General features: G+C 46.2%; 1 protein-coding gene across 1 annotated transcript in view; it reads left to right on the forward strand.

The window, feature by feature from the left end:
• Nucleotides 1–19,511, forward strand: part of LOC119391070 (cathepsin D) — a 34,413-nt gene that overhangs the window by 13,500 nt on the left and 1,402 nt on the right. The window contains exons 3-6 of the mRNA XM_037658754.2: nt 8–131; nt 1,832–2,273; nt 4,464–4,608; nt 5,739–5,837. Coding sequence (XP_037514682.1) covers nt 8–131; nt 1,832–2,273; nt 4,464–4,608; nt 5,739–5,837 — 810 coding nt within the window. The remainder of the gene's footprint in view (nt 1–7; nt 132–1,831; nt 2,274–4,463; nt 4,609–5,738; nt 5,838–19,511) is intronic.

Genomic DNA, 19,511 nt, shown 5'->3' on the forward strand with positions numbered 1-19,511 from the left:
TGCGCAGCTCCAGTACTATGGCAACATCACTTTGGGCACCCCACCTCAAGTCTTCGCGGTCATCTTCGACACAGGCTCGTCAAACCTCTGGGTGCCTTCCAGCCGGTGCCCACCGAGCAGTGCCGCATGCCGTGAGTAGTCTGTACTGTTACTTTTTGCACTAGCCTTCATGCCTAACAACGAAGCCACATTTGCACTAATATTCAGCGGATAAATTTTCTTGTATAGATGAAATGTGCACCTTCGGATTATGTTAATATTCGTGCCTCCAAAACACAGATGGCCTTCTTCAATATCAACGTCTCGTAAACTAACCAAATCTGAAAGAAAAGGCATCGAGCGAACTTCAGCTATGGTATTCTGTGCCTACCTAAACCGAATCCTAAAGCAGTGTAGTTCAATCGATATAAAATGCACTGAACAGCTGGTGTCAGGAAAGATTACAAGTGTTGTGCAACCATCAATTTTTCAATTTCGCTGCGTGATTACACGCGCCTTGTGGTGTCAGTTAGTCAAATAATTCAGCAAATTTTGTAACTCCAGAGGCATAGGCATTCCTCTCTCCCTCTCCTGCAAGAAATTCGCTGCGATGTTTACGACCTATTCGATGTGCTTTTCTTCAGCCGTGTCACTGTTATAGCATATCAAACTCAGGGTTGCCTCACGTACCGAAAATACGTTGATGAGCTCCACGCGAATCGCAGCGACTGTCGTGACATCAGGATGCAAGCACAGGAAGCTCATTGCCGTTGTAAAGCATATGCACATGTATAAACAGTCACAGGCAAATCAGCATGCGGCCCTGTGTTTCACACCGGCGACACTAAGCACAGGCATCGTTAGGCGATTTCATATGAGGCGTTACCGTCTGAGGCATCATCCCTTCACACGACACTGGTAAAAATTCGAAGTGAACGACACTGCGTAGTTCCGCTACGCGTGGTTGCGCCCTGCAAGTGCACCCTGCAACTCCCAAACGTATATGGCGAAGACGGAGGCTCTTGCAAACGTCTGTACACACTATATTTACATGTAGAAGGTGATGGTTTTGAACCGTAGAATACAATCGTGATGATGTTCCTCATTGATGGCGCATTTTCACTAAGCTGGGTGTACCAAACATAAGGTGGCCGAAAGTAGCTCGGGAGAAATTGTCATCACAAGATGAGAAAAAAATTATAAAAACATGGAAGAACAATAAAAAATATAACAGAACGTACAAGCAGCGTAACCAAATGAACTGTAAATGCGTCAATAACGAAGGAATAACGACCTTACCATGCAAACTTTCAGAATCGACTTTAGTGTTTTCAATAGTGAACAGGGCAAAGTAAAGCTACAACAAATCTTGATAGCACGGTAATCCTTCTGTTTTATTCATTAAACGAAACACAACACAACAAACAGTGTTGAGGCCCTGTATGACAGCAGTCCCGAAGCATACAAGCTTCATCCAATACTCGAATCTAAAGCTACCAGTAACATCTTACCTCAATTTGAATAACATCGGTAGGATAAAAGTCTGGCGCTTTTGAATTAATGTTCACTACTGGTATGCTCTAAGCGCAAGTCGTTAGATAAGCTCTATAGAGAAGATAATTAGTTTTGGATGGCGTGCCTGTTATCAAAAAGGCTGCACAATGCCACGCAGCGACATAAGTTGCCGGCAAGACGTGTTTATCGTACGCCGTACTCCCTACTTTTCATTTACCAGCATCTTGGAAACACAGATGTCACCATTCATACTCGTCCGAGAATGCCCATGATCATGTGGCGCTTGGAATTCGAAGCACTGTAACTCCTTTTGCTGTTGCCTCTTCCTTGTACCCAGGCGTGCACCACAAGTACTACAGCAATGAGTCCAGCACGTACGTCAAGAACGGCACCCACTTCGAGATTGAGTATGGAAGCGGTAGCGTGAAGGGCGAACTCAGCTCGGACACATTCGGCTTGGGCAACGTGAGGGTCAAGGGCCAGACATTCGCGGAGATCACAGACGAAGACAGTGAAAGCTTCGCCGTGGCAAAGTTTGACGGCGTGCTGGGCTTGGGCTACCCACAGGGGGCAGTCCTCAATGTACCGCCCGTCTTCGATCTCATGTTGGATCAAGGCCTAGCGGAGAAACCCGTGTTTTCCTTCTATCTCGACCGCAACGCTGAGGACCCAAATGGAGGCGAAGTACTTTTCGGTGGCATCGACGAGGCGCACTACAAGGGAGATATCACCTACCTGCCCGTCACCAGGAAGGCCTATTGGCAGTTCAACATGGACGGGTAAGCAGTGAAGACGTTTTTTGTTTACTTTTTCTTCTATGAACTTGATATATTACTCTCTTTTTTCTTTTTTTTTTCATTTTGCGTGTGTGTGTGTGCACTTGTGTGAAAGCGGGGACGGCAACTTCAGCGTTGTTGATCTTTTTTATTATATATATCGGCGCCAAAGCTTTTCAGAGGTGTAGCGGGCCTTGCTCGAATACATGCATGTGTACCTTCCCGTGTGTTAACAAGCCGGCGCCGCGGGCTAGCCGCTAGACACGCCGAACGGGCTCAACTTGGGCTCCTCGTGTGTAATGTGCAGAAGCGACAATTGCCCTGTTTTATAACTCACAGATTTCGGCGTCGTACCCGAAAAACCAGGCGCCGGAAAGCGTACACAGAAGTGCGACCCTCGAATTGAATGCGAGGGTCGCACTTCGGAAACGGCGTATTTGAATGCGCCGTTTTCCGATAATTGCTGCTCTCTCGATTGTGCGCTTGTCGACGATCAGCCGCTCCTGATTTGGCAGCCTGATCATTTATCGAGGTGACTTGTTCATTGTTGCCTAGATACGAACGCACGGCAGTCGTTGTTGCCTGTAGCAACTGAACTGTATCGCTTTTAAGTACGTGGATCAAGGTCCAATTGCCGGCATGTGGAGGAAGGAAACAGTTAGAAAGGCGTATGACTGGACACCGGCCTCCTGAAACATGAGACTTGTACATTGCAATCGGCTTTAAATACGCATTCCCGTAATGCATACACGGATACATGCACTGTCGCCATTCGTTCTAACGCGACAAAGGGCGGTGCCAGAGCAAACATTTAAAAAAATAATAATAAAGCAGACAAAGAGAGCGAGAGAGAGAGATAGGAGCGCCATTCAGCCACGAAAATCGGACTGGCAATGTTTCAGGATGAAAATAGAGCGCGTTGGGACGCCGACTTTTATCTTCTAGGGGCACACAAAAAGCTAACTGCACGAACACGCGTGCGCCTTATTAGGGAATGGGATTCGTGCGGCCACTGAAGGTTAAGTCCGTGCGCTCCTCGGAAGCATTCCAGGCGCCGGAGGCGGTCATCAAAGGCCGCGTACAAAGTCAAGCATGCTGTTCGCCAAGGCACAATATTGGGAACAGATTCAAGACCGACGAAACACCAGAATGTTCAGTTGTTTCTTCTAGATAGGTGTTTCTGTTGTTTCGTCTGAAAATCTAGTTTGGGGGCTCTGGGGGCGAAGCCCCTCTTCTAGGGTCCCACTGACCACTGCGGCCTCTAGGGGCCCACTGACCAAGGCTTCCCTAATCCAGTAGGGAGAATCGCAGTTTATACGAACAATCGTTTAGTGTGTCGTTAAGTAGCAGTGAGGCGGCGTCTTCCGTACACTCTGTACCTGTGACATCAGAAATTCATCAATAGAATCGGTGTAGCATTTTGGTACACCTGACCGAAGCAAGTGTTTTGCAAGCAAACGGCCCCCCGATGCAGGAATATTCAAACTTCAGATATGTCGTACTAGTATGGGACGGAGCCCCGCCACGGTGGTCCAGTGGTTATGGCGCTCGACTGCTGACCCGAAGGTCGCGGGATCGAATCCCGGCCGCGGCGGCTGCATTTTCGATGGAGGCGAAAATGTTTGAGGCCCGTGTACTCAGATTTAGGTGCACGTTAAAGAACCCCAGGTGGTCGAAATTTTCGCAGCCCTCCCCTACGGCGTCTCTCATAATCATATCGTAGTTTTGGGACGTTAAACCCCAGATATTATTAGTATGGGACGGAACCACCCAACGAATATTTTTCGCTGTGTATGTTGCCAAGATTTTTGTGAGATTTTTGTAAGTATGGGTAGGATGTTGGTATTTGTCACCAATCTCTCGGCTGTTGAGTTTCGGTGCGGTAGGGCTTTGATTCGCCTTCCAAATAACTGTGCCTCGAGTGTCTCTCGGTGTGGCCTCGTGGCTTAAGCATACAAAGGATCAATAAAGCCGCTATCCCTGCCTTGCCCCTTTCCTGCAGCATCTTAAAATTTTCTCAGAGCTATGCTTCGTATAACAGCAATCTGTTTCAATGGTCGGGTGTATTGTACAGGGCAGCCCATTGGCGTGCTGGCGGTGGTAAAATTTTCCATTTACCTCAGCGCTAAACTGCTTTGGACTTTACCGTAATGACTTGTTCACTGACTTTACCAATATTATTGTCCTCAACAGAATTAGCCTATCTGACAAGGCGACCTTCTGCAAAGGGGGCTGCCAAGCAATCGCTGACACCGGCACGTCCATGCTCGTTGGACCATCCGTTGACGTCAAGAAGATCAACAAGCTCATCGGGGCTAAGGAAGTGTCACCTGGACAGGTGAGAGATGATCTGTTATGCTACTTACGAAGGCATCAACATTAGCTTTATGCAAGCGAAACGTATGCCAACAAAAGTGTGAAAAATGAATCCAACGGAACATTTCATTGAAAAGAGACACGGCACCTTGTACGCGATATTGAATTGCTTCAGGCGCCATCTGATATCAGAGATCAATTCATTCGTGATATATATATAAATATATATATATATATATATACAGCTGGTCGAGAAAGAGCGGCGACTACTGCCAGCCGTCGCGTTCGCTTTTTAGTCAAGACTGGACACACAAAGCCTATTTAGATGTAGACTTCACTACATTATTAGAACACTTGTGGACCTTCAGAATTTAACCCCGTTACTCTGCTACCGAGTTTTGCTCTCCTTATGATGACCAAAATCCATGAAGACATTCGAATAAAACTAGATTTGCTGTAAAATTAGTATCCAGTTAGTTACAGCCCCAATCCAACCTTCAAATCCGTGATGGATAAAGCATCGATGCAACGTAAGGGACAGCGACGAACAATAAAACACTAGCACACACATGCTCTGTTCCATCAAGCTTACATATTTTGTGGCGGGAGTGTTGCGGCCGTAAAGCTGACGTGACACTACCCGCATTTTTTTCATGTTCTCGATAATGAATATTAAGCCGAGTAGTGTGTCGCTACTCACGCGTTACCAATAAAAGCGACATGCACGTAGGATATTTGCCGCTCCTTCGAGGTTTGCATGGCTCCTTAGTTCTTAACGAGAGCATTGCTTGGTTAAATGTGTGACGCCGCTGTTTTGAGAAATCCGTGGCAGGAACACAGCACACAAATTATGCCTACTTCGATACTGTGGAGGGTTTTGTTCGAAAAGCAAGTGTCCTCAAACGACACTTGCTTTTCGCGAATATTCGAAAACGGAACGAACCAACCTCTCCCGTTTGCACACCATAAGAATTTCTTAGGTGTACTCAAAGCTTTTCTCTTTTTTTCTTTTTTTTCTTTTTTTTGGGGTGGGGGTGGGGTAGGGGGGGCTGCTGTTGGCGCATTTTCGTCAACATCGCACTGTTTTAGAAGTAGGGTGCCATGAATCTTCGCTTCATCGAAATAATATTTCTTCTCGCTTCTTAATTCCAGTATCTTGTGGACTGCGACGCACTCCCGTCGTTGCCGAAGATTACCTTTCACCTAAGCAAGAAGGAGTTTACGCTAAGTGCAGACGACTATATCTTGAAGGTGAGACATTTATAATAATTTACTCGGTTGTTCGCAGATTTTCAGCGCTTAGAACAGACCGCTAGATCCGCACATACTGTATCAACCGTACGGCATAAACAGCGCTAAAGAATGACTGCTAGTAATTACTAAATGCCATAACTGCACTATGGCACGATGTCTATGTTTTCGAGGCCTTCGCTGCAGGAAAATATCGAATCTCCTCAGTCATGATAGCGGTGTACGGCCACGGAACACTGAGTATATGGGTGACAGTGGACGATAATTTTATTTTCGCAGTAGTCATGATTGCATTGCTTCACTATTGATTCACTAATTATAGCCTCATCACCCAAGTTTAGGAGTCTTACAGTGGTTTATCTACGTCGCTAATAGCCGACTAGCCATCATTCGACCAACCGTCTTTTTCCTCTTACTCACCCACCACACTAACATAAGAACATTTGCTTTACAATCTGGCAGTGCTCTGAAAAGTGTTTCAATGGGTCACTCAAAGGCAGCTTACAGGCATACAATATTTCCTTTATTTAGTTTTATTCTACAGTCGAATTCGCATATATCCAACTCCCAGAAAAGCAACGATTAGTTCGATATATCGTAAATTCCATATTTTCTTTAGAATTTACCGTTCTACCGGTGAAATCTTCGGTGCGCAAATTGGCTTCACGGCAATGCTTCACGATAATGCGAGGAAGGGGATTTCACTGTAATCTGTGGTGACCTTATTGTTATTACTTTTTTGTTTTTCCGCAGTTTGCAGTTGAGGGTGTGGGTTATATCCGGGCGCGAGTAATAGGGGATAAATACAGTATCAATTAAAGCAGCGCCTTTATATCTTCAGAGGCAGCTGTGCGTACTCGTCGGGCGCCTGAAACCTCTAGTCCGCCTTGGCATCGCTCTATCTTAAATGTATTCGGGAAAGCCCCCTTCAGATAGAAAAGGCCAACTTGTGAGGGCAGGTCAACTTTTCTGGGCGTTCGAAGTAAAAGGCGGTCCAACTATGCGATAACTGCCCGACCGCTCGCAAGCAACGTCGCTTATATAGATTCGAAAATTCGGCGATTCTGGAAGAAGGTTAACCGTCTCCGCTTTAGGTATTGCACATGCTAATTAGTTGGCCAGCCAGAAAGTAGTCTCCATGAGCAGCCTAATAATAATAACTGGGGTTTAACGTCCCAAAACCACGATATGATTATGAGAGACGCCCTAGTGGAGGGCTCCCGAAATTTTGACCACCTGGGGTTCTTTAACGTGCACCTACGTCTAAGTACACGGACCTCAAACATTTTCGCCTCCATCGAAAATGCAGCCGCCGCGGCCGGGATTCGATCCCGCGACCTTTCCATGAGCAGTCTCCTTAAAATGACAGAAGCTTGCTTTAGCAGTGAAGCGCAACGACAATTTCTGCAGTGTTGTTTCCAGATTAGCTATTAGAATCTAAAGAAAATAACGAAGGAGGGATGTCGTATCTGCTTTATTGTTATGCCACAATTGTATTTTAGTTGGCCGTGCAGGCAACAAAAGAAATTTCATGCTATGGTCGTTGCCCTCGCGTCGCGTCCTTACAGTACCGGCACTGCTACGCAGTGCAACACGGGCCGGCCACCGCATAGTACATCCATCGATAAAGTTTAGTTGCTATTGCGATAGCAGTAGGGGGAATTCGTAATGCTTAGTGCTCCGGCAACACTAGGTGCTTCCGCCATTTTTTTTTTTTGTTTGCCGCTGTCGCCGAATTGTCTGCCAGCGTCTCCATAAGGCAATGCCATGGAAAGGTTGAGCAGCACTCGCTGGCGAAGCTATCGGACCTACAAAATGTGACTGTTTCTTTCGTCATCCAGCGCCGAACGGTCAGCGGACCTCACTATGTTGCCACAAATAGACGAGAATACAATATCAGAGTTCTGCGAGCTTAAAAACTCATCCGGACGGCAGCTGCAAGAGGCGCACCGCTTCGCAAAGCCAAACGGCTGTTCACTAGTGCCGTGCGCTTCCAATCTGAGGAAGGGATTCAAGAAAAGTGTTCGTTACAGAGGAGGTGCGACTGCCAAACTTCTGAGATAAGCTTGCACTGCAATGCATCTCCATTGTATTTCCCACTGCGATTAAATACACGCGTCATAAACACTCGTCAGATACCGACACCACGTTGCTTCTGGCGACCTCTGCAACTCTGTGCTGATTTCCTCGGCTCATTCATTCTTTAGCCACGGATATCTCTACACCCTTCGCAATAGCGTGTCTCATAGTTTTTCGAAATAAAAGGCATGGGCATGTGCATGGGCGGTGTGCCGCAAACTAAACAAAAATAATGATCGCGTGTTTCAAGTGTACAGGAAGAGAGCGGCCCGATCGAGTAATGCACTTTTACTGAACACTGGCTATTTATAATGCCTTGTGGTCGTAATCTATCGCGTGGATTTAGTATTGTCGTTCTGGTTTTTTGAACGGTATATGTATGCGTTCATTGACATAATTTTTTTCGAAATATCGCGCTCCTAGCTTTCGCATCCCGCGGCGACGAGCAGCATACGAGGGCCCACGATCAGCGCAAAGATGAGTGCGATGATTGGTTGGTTGGTTGGTTCCTCAGTTCTTTGGCTCAACCCACTGCGGGGGATAGGCCATGAAGCGGACGGTGCCTTGCTTAGGAAACTAATTCACTTAGAGAAGGAAAATGTTTAGGCTTTACATATAAAGTCGCAAAATTTAAAGAATAGAAAAGAAAAAAACTCCTATATGGAAACAACATCAAGAACAATAATAAAAATAACTATATACATTTGCTTATAAGACAACTGAATTCAGCTACACTCAACATTTATTCTTTTGCATTCTCGTAAAAAATTAAAGGCAGCGTTGAAAACGCTCCTGTGGCTAAAACCAAATATGGTTGCCCCAAATGAAAGAATAACCGGAAGTGACAAATTCAAGCCCAACTTCCGCAGGGGTTCTTCCAGTAATCTTTTTCTTTGTGTTTTAAATCTTCGGCACGTCAAAAAGAAGTGCTCCAGAGATTCCCTCTCATTACAGTGGAGGCATAACGGTGACTGAGCCAGACCCGACCTGTGAAGGTAAAAGTTCAGTGGTGGGACTCGACAGCGTAGCCTTGTAATTAGTATTTCTTCCTTCCTAGATGAACACCACCTGCTCTTCCAAAGAAACTTTAGCTGTGGGAAATCTGACAAAAACAAAGGAGATTTATCGAAGGTATTGGCCGTGGTACGCTTTTCAAATCTCGCTGCTGTGACATACGCTGACGTGGGCAATACAGACAAAATAGGGCCATCATGGGATGATATTGCCAGTGCATCCGCATATTCATTGAGTGCTAGCCCTCTATGGCCTGGTACCCACACCAATCGAACCAGCCGTACCTGCCAGGGAATCAGCGAATAGAACGTCTGTAAGGTACTCGATAAATTAGGTGCACTTAGGGCAGAACAGACAGAGAGGCAGTCTGTTAGTACAACCACTGCTGATAGGCACTGGGGCACTTTACTCAATGCTAGGACTATTGCCAGCAATTCAGCCTGGTAAATAGGGGTGAAGTCCGGTAAACGAATCGAGAATGACCAGTCTAAGGAAAATGATACAATTCCCACACCTGCCTTCGCTTCACAAACGGAAGCATCAGTCGCTATCACTGTGTTTGTTTCTAAAGAGGCCAAATGATCTTCCAAAATGCAATTTAGATATTTATATGGTAAATTTTTCGCGTTCTTGGGATATATATCATCAAACTCAATCCTAATTGTTTCTACAGTGCTGAGTAACTGTACTTCCCAGAGGTGAACTTTTAATGGGTCCAAAAGTCTCTGTGTAAAAATGACCTGGGGGCAACGTAATCTAGACCATTGGTGGTTAAAAAACATGGTTGATCCCTCCGTCATAGGAATCGGAATAACACGAAAGTAAAGCGTGCCCTTACAGAAATAAGTGAATGCTTACTGTACTGATATAAGAAAGTTTGCACAATGTATATTGATGTCTGGCAGCTAATGGCGCCATTTAACGTGTATGCACCCACTTTGGTGATTGGTGGTACATCTGCATCCCGATGACTAACGTCCCTGCTAAATGATTAAACAAACCCTTGTGGTACCTGTAGTAGTTAGCGGTGAACGCGTAATCAGAGAACTAGGTGTGATAGCCAGAAGAGCGTCGCGCATATTGGACGCAGACATTGGTCGCCATCCCGCGGCATGTTAAAAAATTACACCATCTCCCGCTAAAGGGGACCATGAGGCGATGCGAAGCCGGAGCACTTGCACGATCGCGTTCGGTTGGCGTTCGTTGGGCATGCTACCGACCTCGCGTCGTGGAACGCGAAGAGGGATGCTACGCGCGTCGCATCTTCCATCTAGCCTGGCCGTTAATTCTCACAGGGCGAGCGGGGAACGCGGTCGACAGGCGGGCGAGAGGGGGGCAGCGTGGGAGAGGAGAGAGAAGCGGAGGGGACGCGCATGCGCTCGAGCTTATCGCGGCGTTGCGCAGGAGAGAATTTCGGCATGTCTAGCCCGCGTTTCAGAGGAAGAGTGGAAAAGGGAGGGGAGAGGGAGTGGGGAGAGGGAAAGTGGAGATGGGAGAGAGGGAGGGAGAGGGAAAGTGAAGATGGGATGTGGAGAGGGGAGGGGAGGGGATAGGGTGAGTGGAGAGGAGGTGTGTGGAGAGGGTATGCGCATGCGTAGTAAGGGTGGTCACGCCGCACACCACCACCACCGGATTGAGCTCCGCCTTAAGATACTTCGCATCTAAAAATGTGATGGAACACCACGGCCGGACTAGAGGGAAACGCAAAGCGCGTCGTGCCGCCCCGGTAGCCCGGCCGCGATTTTTCTCGGGGCGAGCGCGTGAGCATGGAACGCGGTGTTACAGCCATGTGAGGCAGGCGCGTGTCGCAGAGCTATTTTTGCTTTGTATTAGCGTGATGCTGAGCGAGGCCGACGCTTTTACGACGCTTGGGCAAAGGTCGCCACCTCGCGGTGTGTTAAGGCATTGACACAATTGAACTTCTATTGAAAACGCGCCGAATGGGGCGAGCGCGCAACGCCTTGCAGGTGCTAATCGCGGAGGCAACAGCAATGACGAATTACTTTACCTTACCACTCCCAGAGGTCAACATCACCTAGCCGACCGGAAGAGTGGTAGATATGAAAGGCGCGTTCGTAAGCCCTCCAGAGTCTGTGAAGAAAAAGTGACCGTGGCGCAGTGGATAGCGTGCCCGGCATCTGCTGTTGCGGACCGAGCGGTCGTGGGTTCGATGCCCGTTGACGGTACCTTGTTTTCTTTGCCGTCTGATTGTGTATATTTTTTCGACGTCATTTCCGTGACGGAAATACGTCACTGAAGTCTTGGTGGACCCCGGCATAAAACACTTTCGTGTTAAAATGAGTCTTGCTGGTTAATGAAGACATACTGTGACCTCCTCTGTGGAGAAGCATAGATTTTTAGGAATGTACGTACTGTTAAAATATGAAATCTTTTGATAAGAGACGACAGGCGTGATTCATCGTATAGAATATTGTTTGCGACAAATTTTGGTAGCCCCAGACATAATCGTAATGATTCGCGTTCTAACAAAATTAATGTTGAACTTTATAAGCCGGAGCGCCAGAAAACAAAACGCAGCCGAATTCTAGTATTGGTCGAATGTACATGCAATAAATCATGACGAGCACGTCTCTGCGCAAACCGGCACGTTTATTGCTCAGCCTACGCAGCATCCCTACTGCGCGTGCTCCCTTAGTAGCCATGTTTTCTATATGGGGTCTCCAGTCAAGTTTGTCAGTATAGGTTACTCCTAAATACCTAACTGACTCGACCTGAGGTATCACGGCTTGTCGGTAAGGTAATGAAATTTGCACTGGTACATTTTGTGCGAAAACAACAATTGCACTTTAATTAATATTTAGCGATAAATTAATACCCTCTAGCCACGTTTTCAGGCTATTCATATATTTCTGCAGGATTTGGTAAAGAGTGTGAATGTCTGCTGACGTAGCGAAAAATGCGATGTCATCGGCATACACATACACCTGCACGTTCTGCTGTATGGGAATAGAACATAGTAGAATATTAAATAATACGGGTGATAACACTGATCCCTGCGGGAGGCCTCTCGTTTGCTTATATTTTGAAGAACTGACACCAGATTGCGAGCAATAAAATTCCCTATCACTCAAGAAAGCATAGACCCATGCCCCAAAGTATTCTGGCAGTCCTAAGTTCTGAAGCGAATTTATCAGTTTCACATGCTCCACACTGTCATAGGCTTTGGTGATATCTAAGGTTACTAAAGCTGAATATTGTTTCTGATATCGAGCAAGCTGTATTCTACTTTCTAGATCAGCATGTGCACACCAAATGGAACACCCACGCCTGAAGCCAATTTCACATGGGCTCAGTGTCATTTTTTTCTGACATCCAGCGATCTACCCGGCTAAGTAAAATTCTCTCGACGAGTTTAACTAGATTTGATGTGAGTGCTATAGGCCTGATATTATCTAAGGTAAACCCCGCGCCTTGCTTTTTTAATAATGGAATAACTTTTGCAACTCTCCAATCAGCTGGGATCCAAGAATTTCTAATTGAGTGATTAACAATTTCGAGTAGGACAAGGGGGTATAACTTATGTACTGCTTTTATTACCGACGTCGTCATACCATCAGGACCTGGAGCGGAATTAGGCAGCGTTCTTACCACATTTACTAGCTCAGCAGCTGTGACCTCCTCAAAATCCTCACCCCTCTGAGGAGTCTGGGGTTGGTATAAGAGAACAGTCGTAAAGCGACTCTCTAGGCCCTGTGCTATGTCTTCGAGAAAAGACTTCAGTTCACTTGGTGTTGATACTACCAATGATTCCACTCCTGCGCCAACTGCGCCAAAGTGCGCCAAATTGTATTTACTGCGCCAGCCTGATAATATCGACGAAAATTGCGCCAAACTGCGCCAAAGTCTCGGGTTTGGGGGCGTCTATCACCGGCAGTCGCACCGCCGGCGCGTCAGCACATATCCAGCTTGATCTTGGGGCTGCCAAAGTCACAACCATGGACCAAGAATTATTCCGCTGAATAAATAGCACTCGCGCGCGCGCCCCGAGTAAGCCACGATGCCATGCACGGTGCCGACGCAGCTTCTGTTCTGCAAGTCGGCTCGACAGCAAAACGTGCTCTCCGCAGAGGCTCGTGACGTCTAGGGCTATCGGTAGCGAGAAAGTGCGACGGCGATTCATCGGCGGACGTCGTCTGTTCTAGAAACGCTGCTAATAGCTCGTTTCAAGCGTCGCACGGCACGTAAGGAAAGCAATGTTCAGCTACTACATGAGTGCCGCTAAAATGTCTGTCACTTCTGTCTCTGGACATCGCGGAATGAAATCTGGAATCGCTAGCAGTAGACATATGGAACAATATCGAATTTTCCTTGCTTCGCGTTTATGGAAGAGCACGCGAACGGTGGAAACGCGTTGACACATTTCCTCAGGTATACTTTAGCCACGGATCGATCTTCATCCAGAAGAGCTTTTTCGTAATTCCTTCCACCACACATCCGAGTTTGTAATCACTCTGCGGTAAATACCCCCAAAGGCCCTGTCCTTTCGAGCTCGCGTGCTAGGGTTCCAATACGGATTTTTTGCTTGCTTTTTTTTTAAATTGTCATCTCATTATTAAAAGTATATCTCCTGGTCGGAGCAGCCGCAAGTGCACAGCTGTCAGTAGCGGGCCCATCGCTGACGGCCCACAGTGAAGTGGCTACGCCATGTTACACGTCCGCCCCTCGCTTTCCAGGGTCAATAGCTGACGGTTAAAAAAAAAGTTTCGCTTAAGGGCGAAGCAATGAATGCGATACCAACAAATTGTATTGTTAAGCGAAGTAAGGCTAGCAGCTAGCTCGCTTGGATTCGATCTCGCGTAACTCAACAAAACGCTGGTTTAAGGGAATATGACCGCTCCAGGAACCGAAGTGTTTTCGTTCTCTAAACGCGAAGTAAGCGTTAAGAGCACAGCAAATTTACGAGCCGTCTCCTGATGCCTTGAGATAGCGCGCGTGCAAGCGACTGCGCCTCTAGAACGATGCGGCCCCCCGTCTCCACTCCCCCAGTGTCCCTTCCTGCTCCTTACAAAAGACGGGCGGGGCGTTTCCTCTCTGTTTGATGAGCAATCCATGGCAGGCCCGCACGCGGGAAGATGTTATCTCATGCGCTCTCCGTGCGACGGAGACAGACGGCCGGCTAGTTTAATCTCCGCTTGAGGCGCGTTCGTCGCCAGCGCTCGCGAGCTTTTACCCGCGGCTAGAATGCGCGTGGTGATATTATAATTTGGACTTTATACTTAAAATTACGGCAACGGTGACGGCAGAAATCAGCCGAGAGTGTCCATATAATTGCTATCACAATAAAAATAAATTGAGGAGCCATTTCACTCTGTGAAGTGGATGGTAAGCGAAGCTGTTTCGCGCATGGCACAGAGGTGACATGGTGGAGGACAATTTGGTATGTAAGGCCAGGTTATTAACGGCCAGGCTGTTAACGTTCAATACGCAATATTAATGCGAAAGCCTTAGATGCTTTATCAAACACGAAAATTGACCGTCGGCCGCGTCAGTGGATTGATGCGAAAAATAATCGTCATGTGATGGCGTCATCATCATGTCATAGATCGTCAAAACTTGTGACCTTATCATGGCATATATCGTGATGTCACGTGATGACGTCATCACATGACATTGTCGCTTTACACTGCTTCTGTGATCGGTGCGCTGATCATGGAGCTAGCGCAAAACCAGATGAGGTGCAGAAAGGTTGCAGAGAAGGAGGGGGAGGATCAACTTGTCGATCGAGAAGAAAAAGAACCTGGCTTTCGCCTTGGAGTTTTCTTAGGGGAATGCATTAGGAACAGTGTGGCTCTTTGCCATTAAGGCACTGCTGTACATCATGGCGTTTGTCTACCACGTCTGCTGATAACACATAGATGTATTTAGAGTGTTGATTTATGAAATGCAGTTTTATTGAGCCGCTCTTCTGTTTATTTGCTAGCATCGAAAATCATCGTCGAAGAGGTTAATCCAGAACACTCAACTGCATGAGCCCTTTTTCATTATTGAGCGAAGTATGGAGTTCTCCTGAGATAATTTTTTCCACGAGATTTGCAATGTATCGAAATATTTCTAGCCTTCATAAGAGCCCCATAATAATATTAAAGTGCTTGAATGTTAATGCAATATGCTTCTGTAGTGCACTCCAGGATGTAAAATTTGCTGCTCCAGAGTGCTCCCACATGCAAAATTATCTGCTCCAAAGTGCTCCAAGATTACAATTTTTGCTGCTCCAAAGAGTTCCAAAACGGAAATTTTGCTGCTCCGAAAATTGCTCCAAATCAGAAGTCCTCGGTAGCATCACTGATACTACAGATTCTACGGTTTTCAGTACTGGAAGAAGTTTCTTGGTTCTCAGAAAGCGAAATAGTGCTTGTCTGTTTGCTGTCTTTGAGAGGAACTCAGATCGTTCACCGTCAAATTCATCCTTCGCAATTGCAACGGTTCTTTTAAAACTCGCGGCGGCATGCTTATAATCACTCCAGTTGCGAGGGCACTGGTTGAAAAGTAATTTTTTCCATGCAGCTTTTCTTAATCTATACGCCCGCGAACAGTCCGCATTCCACCAAGGGTTGGTCGAAGCGCTTTTGGAGCTGTGTATGGTGAATTTGGGCTTATTCAACGATTCTTTTAGGATGTCGCTTAATCTGATAGCGTCTGGTTCCCTATCATCTGCTCGGTTAGATAAAGCCGCTCGTAGTAATTTTCCAAATGTACTGAAATTTACATGCGTAACCGATGCTCGAATCATGGAAGTTACTGGGCATACCATCTCAAAAAATATAGGCATATGGTCGCTACTTGTGCCAGAATTAATAGCAGACCATGTTGAAATGGACAAATTAACGCTAGAAAAAGTCAGGTCAAGCACAGAATAAGAATGACTATACACAAACGTGGGAGTTCTGGTGTAGATACACATCAAGTTATTCTTATTAGCCCAATCCCACAGTCGCTTCCCATTCAAGTCAGTTTTAAAACCCCACGAAATATGATGAGAATTGAAGTCCCCCACTAATATAATATCTTTGCGGCAATATGAAACTACGGTATCTAGAACGGCAGAATTTTGAACCCCCACTGGAAAATGTGAATTAATTAACGAAAATGGGAGGTATCCCGGAATAGTAATGTCTAATGCGAGAATCTCGCTATCTGAAGTCATTAACTGATATGTAATTTTCGCTCTATGAGCAAATTTGGAGGATATAAAAATTGCCAAACCGCCACCGCGAGGTGGCCGGTCTAATCTAAATGAGCGGTAATTTTTAATTTTAAAGCACTTTTCCTCTGAAAGCCAAGTTTCTTGCAAAACAATAACATCGGGGGAATAATGATCAGAAAGATGGAATAAATCGGTATTTGCTGAAAAAATAGAACGGCAATTCCACTGTAATACTTTTAAACTGCCTATTTCGGTGAATTACCAGCAGCACTCACTGCTTTCTCCAAAATGCTATCCTTCAAAAAATCCTTTTTTGATGAGGTTTCCTTCTGGTACTTCTTACTCTTTGCTTTGAAGTTCTGTGAAGACCCCTGTGCTTCAGGGGAAGCACGTCTTTTCATTTTTCTTGAATCAAGGTCCATTTTCTCCGGTATCGAGTCATGGGATCCGGAGTCAGAGCTCCAATCTACCTCGTGTTCAGTAGGTACAATTATTTTACGGCCTGTGTTCGACGTGCTTGGCTTTAGTTTCGAAGGGCCTGGTTCAGACGAAACCTCAGTAATCTCACCTGGAGAAGGTAGTAAAGGATTCTCAGCATATCGATTACCGCCCTGCAAGATTTGTGTCAATTGAGTGTTCACTACTTTTGCCAATGATTCGGTTAGGCTGACAAATAGAGTTTCCATCAACTTGGTCATCGATCTTTCCACCGTTGAAGCTATTGTATCCGTCAACGACGAGTCGAGCATCTGATTGGCCCGGTTGGCGGCGCTGGCATAGCCACGTGAGCGCTCTGAAAGAACAGATCGGGACTCACGCCTGGAGCATCGTTTTTGTTCAATTATCTCGAGAAGTTGCAACTCCTGTGTCCTCATAGGGCAACCTTCATCATCAGCTGCGTGAAGTCCACTACATAAACAACATATCACTTCTTGGGTTGAGCATTCATTAGTATTGTGTTGTTCAGCGCATGTACGGCACCTCACCTCCGATCTGCATCCCTTCAAGGTATGTCCGTACCTCCAGCATTTTCTACACTGAAGTGGGCGAGGGGATAGCGCTTCAACACGATAAATCAGAGGCCATGCTTTAATTTCGGTCGGACGAGTCGTGCCGGCAAATGTAACAATCACCGACTCTGTAGGGACCTTCTTGTTCTCAACGTTACGCGAGCACCGGAATGCGGACACTGTTCCTGCTACGGCAAACATTTCTAGTATCTCTAGTGGTGTAAGGCTCGAGTCCACGCCACGAACTAGACCCTTCACACAGGCTAAATGGGTCGGCACGAAACAGCTCACCGGATGAGAGGCAAACGTTGTGCATTTCAGAAGATCTGTGATGCAGGCCTGGTCCGGCGAGCAGCACAGAATGCCACCACGTCCGAACTGACGCACCTCGGTGATCAGTTGGAAATGATCAGTTATCTTCCGGAGCTCTTCCTGAATTATTCTCGGGTTTTTCATGCGAATGGATTCACCATAGGTTGGAACCAGGGCCACAGGAACGCTGTTCCGACCACTACCCAACATCTACCCAACAAACAATGATCTACCCAACAAACAACTTCATCTACTGTATCATCATAATCATCATCATCATCAGCCTGTCTACGCCCACTGCAGGGCAAAAGCCTCTCCCATGTTCCGCCAATCAACCCGGTCCTGTGCTTTCTGCTCCCACGTTATACCTACAAACTTCTTAATCTCATCTACCCACCTAATTTTCTGTCTCCCCCTCACGCGTTTGCCATCTCTTGGAACCCAGTCAGTTACCCTTAATGACCACCGGTTATCCTGCCGACGTGCTACGTGCCCGGCCCATATCCATTTCATCTTCTTGATTTCAACTATGATATCCTTAACCCCCGTTTGTTCCCTGACCCACTCTGCTCTCTTCCCGTCTTTTAAGGTTACACCTATCATATTCCTTTCCATCGCTCGCTGCGTCGTCCTCAGTTTAAGTTGAACCCTCTTTGTAAGTCTCTAGGTTTCTGCTCCGTAGGTAAGTGCCGGTAAGATGCAGCTGTTATATACCTTCCTCTTGAGGGATAGTGGTAGATTACCATTCATGATTCGATAATGCTTGCCGAATGAACCCCAACCCATCCTTATTCTTCTAGTAATTTCACTCTCATGGTTCGGCTCTGCGGTTACTACAGTCCTAAGTACACGTACTCCTTTACAACTTCCAGTGTCTCGCCACCTATCGCAAAGCGCTGTTCTCTGCCAAGATTGTTCCACATTACTTTAGTTTTATGCATATTAATTTTGAGACCTACTCTTCTACTTTCCGCATCCAGTTCAGTAATCATGAGCGGATCCACAGCCACTATAGTCCTCCATAAAGAAAGCGACAGAATCCCAATAAAGAAGGGCGTACGGCAGGGAGACACGATCTCTCCAATGTTATTCACCACGTGTTTACAGGAGGTTTTCAGGGCCCTAGAATGGGAAGAGTTAGGGATAAGAGTTAATGGAGAGTATCTCGGTAACCTGCGATTCGCTGATGACATTGCATTGATGAGTAACGCGGGAGACGAATTACATTTACTGTATACACCTACGTAACTCATTAGCTCCGTGTTGCGCGCGCTGAACGAAGAAAGCAAAAGAAAAATAAAAGGGGTGGGATAAGGGGGTGTAAAGCGAAGGGCAGATGCGGCATGCGGATTTATGTTCTTCGGCACACACACACTACCTTGCGAAGCTTGCAAAGAGATCTTTGCGCCGATCGAGGTTTCGTAGGGGCCACTCTTGCGAAACCCAGCTTGCCATCTTCGTTCATGACCTTCATGCTAACCTTGACATAAACAAACAAACCGATTCCATATTCCTTGATTTTGCAAAAGCTTTTGATAAGGTACCCCATAAACGCCTAATAATAAAACTGTCTTCCTTAAACTTGCACCCATATGTACTAAAATGGATAAAAGAATTCTTGACTAACCGCACGCAATCAGTAATTACAAATGATAAATTGTCTAACCCTCTTCCGGTGACATCGGGTGTGCCCCAGGGCTCTGTCCTTGGTCCTCTTTTATTTCTAATTTACATTAACGACTTACATTTGCATGTATCTTCAAATTTCCGCATGTTTGCAGACGCTTCCGTTATTTATAGAACCGTTACTAACCCTTCTGACCACATCTTATTGCAAGAAGACCTCGACCACATCCTACAATGCTGTGATGACTGGCTTATGTCCTTAAACCCTACTAAATGCAAACTAATCTCCTTCACTCGTCGTCTAAATCCTCTTCGCTTTTCTTATAACATAGCTAATGTCCCTGTCGAATCAGTAACCACTTATAAATACCTTGGAATCACCCTATCCTACAATTTGTCGTGGAACACTCACATTGCTAGAATCACATCATCAGCTAGCAAAACTTTGGGCTTCTTAAAACGTCATTT

Source organism: Rhipicephalus sanguineus, chromosome 4 (genome assembly GCF_013339695.2).
Source record: "Rhipicephalus sanguineus isolate Rsan-2018 chromosome 4, BIME_Rsan_1.4, whole genome shotgun sequence".
NCBI classification, from domain to species: Eukaryota; Metazoa; Arthropoda; class Arachnida; order Ixodida; family Ixodidae; genus Rhipicephalus; species Rhipicephalus sanguineus.